General features: G+C 34.5%; 1 protein-coding gene across 1 annotated transcript; it reads left to right on the top strand.

Annotated features, from left to right (window-relative positions):
- Positions 1 to 3,821: 3,821 nt before the first annotated feature.
- Positions 3,822 to 4,653, top strand: LOC125858849 (uncharacterized). The gene is made up of 2 exons (XM_049538632.1): positions 3,822 to 4,134; positions 4,331 to 4,653. The coding sequence occupies exons 1-2, from the start codon at positions 3,822 to 3,824 to the stop codon at positions 4,651 to 4,653; spliced, it is 636 nt and encodes a 211-aa protein (XP_049394589.1).
- Positions 4,654 to 8,411: the final 3,758 nt, after the last annotated feature.

Here is an 8,411-nt window from a genome sequence, read left to right as displayed (position 1 = left end):
CGTTAATGACAAAAGCAACTACGAAAGCAAATGTACGAATGAATCCAAAATATAACATAAGGTAATATTGAGCAATTTCAAATTGTATATTACAAATTTTAGACCTTTATGTCAAATTCAATTCTCTGTTTATTTTGATCTATTCAGTGAATTGAACTTACGATAGTAGATAACTCATTTTTTCTAGTAACAAAATTAAACAGTTAGTTTTGAAATTGAGGGTGTACCAACGTGGATCGTAAAATAATGGTTGAGATTTCCTCGCTCTTAATTACATAATTCGATTTAAGAGCTGATTTGACATTGTTGTTGAGAGGTCAAAAACACTTATTTTGAAGAAGAAAACAAGTACTAAAAGGAGTCAAATACTCCCTAACCTATATCCGGATTCTCAACTACACACTTCAATTTTTACCAAGGTCTACCCTCCTGAACTATTTTAAAACGGAACAAATAAACTCTTAAAACGTCGTAATTAATCATGTATCTTGTGGTAAAACACACGCACTTGACATGTGTATTTCACAAATTAATATTTTATAAAACAACTTTATTTTCTCTTTCTTCTGCTACCTTTCTTCTTCAATTATCTTTAAAAGTTCAGCCCTGATTTTTTTGTGAAAACTTCGATCTAGGAAATTTTTTGGGAAACATGAAAAATGGTTCCAGCTAGTGAAATGATATAAAGCCAATGGGAAATGATTTCGGCTAGTAAAATGATATAAAGCCAATGGAAAATGGTTCCGGCTCGTGAAATGATATAAAGTCGATGAAAAAATGGGTTCGACTAGTGATTTGATATAAAGTCGATGGGAAATGGTTCCGACTAGTGAAATGATATAAATCGATGAGAAATGACTTCGTGTAGTGAAATGATATAAAACCGATGGAAAATAGTTCCAGCTAGTGATATTGTGTCGATGGGAAATGGTTCAAGCAAGTAATTGATTATTGTGAGTTGATGCATTTTGATACTTATGTGTTTGACTTACTTGTGAACACATTTTAGATTTCGAGATTTAAATATGTTTATTTTTTATCGTAAATTTTGTATATATCTTTTAAATATTTTGAATTATCAATTATTGTGACTTATAGTACTTTTTACGTAGTTTAAAAATATATAAATTTTATTTTCAAAATAATTGAAGATTTCATGCGTAAATTCTCGATCAAACTTAAATTATTTGACTCTCGAAAAAGTGAAATGTGCAACATAAATTGAGACGGAGGGAGTAATACAAAAAACCAAGTGATTTCCATGTTACTGCTATTTCTTTTGTTTTTTGTTTTTGTAAAAAATATTTAAAAATTTAACTTTATTAATAGAGAATTGATGGCTTTGTCCAGGAAAGAGTCTTAATAAAGTGGGGAAATTTGAAGAAAGTTTCTCTGTGAACCAAGTGGGTGCACTTTTGTTAGGTTTTGTCCCATATATATCCATTAATTAATTTTAAAATATGCTTCAAATTGCCTCCCTGCGTTTCCACTTTATTGGGTTGGTCAAATATTATTATTTTAAAATCTTTTAATTAATTGATTTGTTTAATTTAAATTTGTGTTATGTAGGATCAATTTACCGAATGATTCCAATAGTTCAATCATCATGCATAATTATCACGATCCAAAAAACAGTTGTGATGACGCATGTCTTATCCAACCAAGACAGGTTAACCTAAAACCCAACGAACGAAGTAAATGCGAAAGTAAAAAAAGAATAACATAACCTTAATAACGCGGAAAGACATAACATAACTCAAAACACTCCCAAAATCTGGTGTGTCACGTGTACAAGTCTCTAATGTATTTCAATAGATTCAAAACAAATACAAGTCTGAATATCTCTGTTTCAAGAACAGAACAAGAACATGATGAAAGAGTGAGAAGTGTCCGTCGAAATGACAAACAACTACCTCACAAATTCCCGACAATATAAGCCTCGGGCGTGTTCAATCTTTCTATCCACGGTAGACTTTTTGTGAGGCTAATGTATGAAATCAATAAGTGTTTGCACTTATGGAATGAATAGTGGGCTAAGAAAATGGGAAGCAAAGGCAAAGCGGAAGTTGGCTAAGCTTAAAAGAAACAATTGGTTATTGGCACAGAATTCATTTGGCTATTTCACCATCTTTTTGTACTCTTAATAACTCATTATCTTTAAATCGAGCTGCAGTTCCTCTTTCCTTTCAAACCTAGCTAGGAATTTGGATTTCGCTTTATCAATTATGTCACTCTTATCTATGATAGCAACAAACTCCACTTCTAAAACACACTTTTTGTGAAAAGAGTTATTAGTTGAGTGACCATATGAGATATTAACTCAGAAATTGTAGCTGATCAATGATAACTTCAGCAGCAAAACTAGGATCTTTTGATGGCTTTCACTCATATATAGCACAAAATCGTAACTCCCAGGAATGGCAAAATAGTGACAGTTACAGATTATTTGACAGTACCAGACTGTGGATAAGGATCTCATGACAGTTGAAACGATAAAGTAAATGAATTTCGAGAACTTAATTATCTGCTGGACTTGTTCCATGAAGCTTTTGATGGCTTGTTGCCCTTCACTTGTACAGGTGGACAGTTAAGCCTACAAGATCACTCGAGCTAGGATGATGGAGTCTGGAGATTTTACCTTGAAGTGCTGCAGTTTCATCCAGCATCACCAAATGTCGACATATTGCTTGAAGAATTCCTCTGATGATGAGTATGAACTCCAACTAGCTAAGTTATAATATTGGTATAGCCACATAAATGTTTTGTCAACATTAAGTTTCATTTGTATTCATGACATGAACTCAACATTTCTTATACTTTGGTGTTCAAGATATATCATATTGACAAAAATAATTCTCTCAGGCTCTTTTTATATTAAATCCATTCACTCAGGCTTTCGCTTCTTGCGGTGATGGAGAATTTGATATTGACCCCTATCTTGTTTATTACTAATGTTACAGAATATTGTAAATATATTCTATTACCTTATATAGATAGGAGAGATCTGTAGGAATCAAAAGAGATACTCCCTCCGTTTCACAAAGAATGACCTCCTTTCCTTTTTAGCCAGTTTCAAAATGAATGACCTCTTTCTTTTTTTGGTAACATTTTAATTTCAGCTTTCCACGTGGCATATTTAAGGCCACAAGATTAAAAGATAATTTTGTACATTTGACATAACTTTAATTTAGAACCACAGATTCAAANCAGCTTTCCACGTGGCATATTTAAGGCCACAAGATTAAAAAATAATTTTGTACATTTGACATAACTTTAATTTAGAACCACAGATTCAAAAGTCTTCTTTATTTTCTTAAACTTCGTGCCAAGTCAAACTAGACCATTCTTTGTGAAACGGAGGGAGTATATAGGATATTTTCTTACCTTTGTTGATGCTTCTTTCTAGTGTATATATACATGATATAATAAACAACCAAATTCAATTCTATAAACTACATGGTATCAGAGGCACTAGGGCTCTAGATCTTGGTTCAGATTCGGAACTTTTCCTAGTATCTTGGGAAAAAGTTTCAGCTACTTGGTTTTGGAGAATATATCTAAGCTTGCTGTCCCAGCATCGTTTCATCTGTTCCAACGTACTGCAGTATTCGTTTTTTTTTGTGTTAAATCACTGCAGGATAATAATTTTTTCTCTTCTAGGTTCGATTTATATCTTTTGCATCTGTGACATAAAATCTGGTAATAGCTTTGCGCTTCAGTGGTTGCTTGGGTTCATTTTTTTGCTATTTTCAACCAGTTTGGTGTCAGATTTTTTATCCTTTTCTCTTCTTGATCAATTTCTTGGATAAACATTAGTCAAAATGTCTGATGATAAATCTTTCACGACTGGAATTGTTCTAGCATTGTCCAAAATTACTGATAATAAATTAAATGGGTCTAATTATTTAGATTGGAGTAGAAAAATCAGGGTCTACTTGCATAGTGTTGAAAAGGATGACCATCTTATCCAAGATCCTCCAACTGATGATACTAAAAAGACTTGGCTTAGAGCTGATGCTACACTACTCTTGCAAATTATAAACTCTATTGACAATGAAGTTGTTGATTTGGTTAATCACTGTGAGTTTCTGAAAGAGCTAATGGATTATTTGGAGTATTTATATTCTGGCAAAGGTAATTTATCTCGGATTTATGAAGTTTGTAAGACTTTCTTTCGTTGTGAGAAGGAAGCTAAGTCACTCACTAGCTACATACTTCATGGAGTTCAAGAAAACCTAGGACGAACTAAATGTACTTTTACTATTCAGTACTGATATCAAAGTGCAGCAGGCTCAGAAGGAACAAATGGCTATAATGTGTTTTTTAGCAGGACTCCCATCTGAGTTTGAGACTGCTAAATCACATATTCTGTCTAGTTCTGAGATCAGCTCTCTCAAGGATTTTTTCAGTCGGGTGTTTCTCACAGAGAGTACTCTATCCAACCAGCAGACCAATGTGCTTGTTGCAAAAGGAGGAGGAGGAAGAAATAATGCAGGGAGATGGAACAACAATGATGCAGGGAGATGGAACAACAATAATGATGCAGGAAGATGGAACAATAACTATGATGTAGGGAAATGGAATCATAACAATGATGCAGGAAGGTGGAACAACAACAATAACTCTGGGAGATGGAACAATAACAAAGGATGAGACAATGATGCTGGGAGAAGGAGCAATAACAAAGGAGGAGACAATGATGCTAGGAGATGGATCAACGACAATACTTGTCGCTATTGTAAGGAACCCAGGCATATAAGGCGAAATTGTAAGAAATTGTCACGCTCCGAGCCTACACCCTGGGCGGGACTGACACTCGATAATCATTGTCGGCCCAAAGCGAACCCTTGGCCTGGCTTACTTACTCGACGGAAGACTTAAACATAAGAAACAGTCTCAAAAGGGAAACTCATGCAATGTCTTAAAGCAATATTAAACTTATCCAAAATGGCAACTCAATTCTTGAACGTATACAACTGAAATGAATAAGACTATAAAGAACTATAACTATCTGTCTATGAAGCCTCTAAAACAAAGAGGGATGTCGAGACAAGACCCCCGATCATCCTAACAATGAAATACTGAAAGCAAAGTAAAAAGGAGTCCTCCGGAATGCAAGGAGGCTCACCAACTGACTCTGAGTGCTCAACTGGATCAACGAAGCGTTGGGTGATGATCATGGTTACCTATGTCTGCATCAGAATTAGATACAGGCCAACTGGCATCAGTACATTGAATGTACGAGTATGCGAGTGGAATGCTAAACATAACATAAGCTTGAAAAGAATCTAAAAGAAACACTTACCTTGACTTTACTCAACTCATGAATAACTTAACTCAATATAAAGCAATAAAACACATGCAATATATGGAAAACTTGTAAAACAGTGGAAAACAACTTAGTTCATTAAAGGAAATGCAATAACAAACTTAATTTTACTCATATAATAAAGTAATATAGTTTATGTGGGAGTTTCTCTAACCGACAACCACCACTATGAGCCTAAGTGGTGATACAACGTCTTGCCCACGCTGCCAGAACTGTCCTATACTTTGTCGTCATATAGAACGCCTTAACTAAGTGGATCCACTAGTCTATGCTAAAAATCACTTAAGGATTCATCTAAAAAGTATGATCATTTACTACCCATGATGACTACATGGTTTATGGAGACTTGAGTTATTATGAACTCGCTTCCCCATGGTGCTCAATACTACTCCCAAAAATATACTTAGCTCATATGTTTCTAAAACAAAACTTCTTTCTTTGGTTTGAGATAATTACTCAAAATTTTAGCTTAAAAGCACTCTTGGAAATCGATGTTTCCCTTTCTTGTTCAAATGTGAAATATTTTAAACTTTTGGGAATACTTAGTTCCCTTATAGCTTTTTGAGAAATGAACTCAACTCTTTACTCTTTACATAACTCGAAACATAATTCTTAAAACAAAGTTAAAACGTTTGTGAAAGATTTTTCAAAACTTTATAAACTTCTCTTAACTTACTTCTTAACTTCTAAACTTGACTCTTAATCTTTCCTTGAATTGAATTATGGGTTCAAGGTTCATGATATCATGTTTATGGATGATTTCATTATGTTTAGATGTACCTAAGAGTGTTGGAATCAACTAGAAAACATAGGTACATTGCTAAGGAACTAGTACGGAAAGTTGGGAAAGAAATGGGAAAAACTGGGGTCCCTGGCGCTCTGAGAGGCGCGGGGTGCCAGCCCTTGAAATTCAGAGACCAAGTTGGGGCGCTCTGGCAAGCACGCCGCCCCAAAGCCCAACATTCAGGGACTTTTTTGGGGCGCGCTGAGAGGCGCGACCCCCCAGCCCCTTCCCCAGAAAATCCCGACTTTTTTTCTTCGTTTTTCAACTCTAAACCCTCTAATTTCACTTGGTTCTTTCCCCAAACACTTAGAATCGATTATACCCTCAATATATACTAGATTCAACTCGAAATTACACCCGAAAACATGAATCAAATCTCAAGAAAACTTCAACAACACAACCCACAAGAATTCAAACGAATTATCATTAAGAACTCATAGGATTTACTTTCAAAACTATATAACTTCGCTGAATTGAATCATGATTAGAGCGTGGGTGAACTAACCCAATGCTATGTGATCTCACATACCTTGTAGGGATCACCCCTTGACGAAATCCACAAGCGAAAACCTTACGAATAATGATATTTGGCTCTTTTCTCCTCTTCTCTCCTCTTGCGTTCTTTCTCCAAAAACCCTAACTCTAATTTCAAAAGCGTAAATTGACCAATTTCAGTTTAGACCCTTAGACAATTACCAAAAACGAAATAAAATAATAGGGTAAGGAAAAGACCAAACTATCCTTCCAAAATCCGGATTGGACTTTCCTTATCCAAACAGCCCAACTTCTAAAGGGCATATCTCACTCATAAGAACTTGGAATCGCGCAAACTCGGTAGCGTTGAAAAGATTATTCCAAGATATTTCCTACGATATCTAGAAGCACACCTAACTCATCCTGAGTTAGGATTTATGGTCGTTTGAAGTTGACCAAAAACTCAACTTAAAATACTTCACAATTTTCCAGATTTTTATATACATTCCAAAAATGACTATTTCCAATTTTTAACTTCTTCCTAGTTCTTTCAATTAGCGAGCTATTACAATATCTCCCCCTTAGAAACATTCGTCCTCGTATGAGACTACTCTTACTAAGCTAAGGGTGCAACATCAATCATTCAGTTCAAACACCCAACAAGCAAATGCAAAAACAACATGCCAACTTATAAATAAATACCAAGAAAAGGATTAGTACCTTAATTTGGAACTTCTCCGGATTCAAAGAGATGTGGATATCTCTTCTTCATGTCATCCTCAACTTCCCAAGTAGCTTCCTCAACAAACTGATTTCTCCAAAGAACTTTGACTGACGTAGATCTCCTTTGTTCTCAACTTGCGAACTTGGCGATCTAGAATATAATCTAAACAGGAATCTCCTCATAAGACAAGCTATCCTTGATCTCAATATCTTCGATTGGTATGATCAATGCAGGATCGCCCATGCACTTCTTCAACATGGAGATGTGAAATACCAGATGAACTGTGGCTAACTCTTGTGGTAGCTCCAACTCATAAGCTACATTACCTACCCTTGTTTATATTCTGTAAGGGCCAATGTACCGGAGACTAAGCTTCCCCTTCTAACCAAACCTCATAACACCCTTCATGGATGAAACTTTAAGATATACCCAATCATCTACTTCAAACTCTAAGTCCCTTCTCTTCACATCAGTATAGGATTTCTGACGACTCTGTGCTATTTTCAACCTTTCTTGAATCACTTTCACCTTCTCCTTAGCTTGATGAACTAAATCAGGTCCTATCAACCCAATTTCACCAACTTCAAACCATCCAATATGAGATCTGCATCTTCTCCCATAAAGAGCTTCATAAGGAGCCATTTGGATGTTAGAGTGATAACTATTGTTGTAAGCGAACTCGATGAGAGGCAGGTGATCATCTCAATTACCTTTGAAATCAATCACGCAAGCTCTTAGCATATCTAATGTCTGAATAGTGCACTTTGCTTGCCCATCTATCTAAGGATGAAAGACACGTAATTTTTTACCGAACATAAGTCTTAGACCATTTTTAGTACATAAATATTACTTTTACATATAAATTATATATTTTTCTTTTATCTTAATTATTTGAAAACTACAAAAATAGAGTTGCATTATTAGTGTAAATTTTGTTATAAAGAAAATAAAATTTACAAAAATATATATTTTCTTTTAATTTATATTTAATAAATAAACTAGTTATTTCTTAATTGTATTTTTAATTAGTCATTTAGTATTATTTTTTTTATATTTCATTAGTTCAAAATAATTAATATTTTTATCATCATAATTTTATA

This window comes from Solanum stenotomum, chromosome 3 (assembly GCF_019186545.1).
Source record: "Solanum stenotomum isolate F172 chromosome 3, ASM1918654v1, whole genome shotgun sequence".
Classification (NCBI taxonomy): Eukaryota; Viridiplantae; Streptophyta; class Magnoliopsida; order Solanales; family Solanaceae; genus Solanum; species Solanum stenotomum.
Note: the sequence above shows the minus strand (reverse complement) of the source record. Positions and strands in the feature narration are given on the sequence as shown.

What these genes read in the sequence shown, in the direction of transcription:
- LOC125858849 (XM_049538632.1), top strand. Translation starts at nt 3,822, where the DNA reads ATGTCTGATGATAAATCTTTCACGACTGGAATTGTTCTAGCATTGTCC. An exon ending in GTATTTATATTCTGGCAAAG is followed by an intron (nt 4,135 to 4,330) that starts GTAATTTATCTC and finishes GTTTTTTAGCAG; the next exon opens with GACTCCCATCTGAGTTTGAG.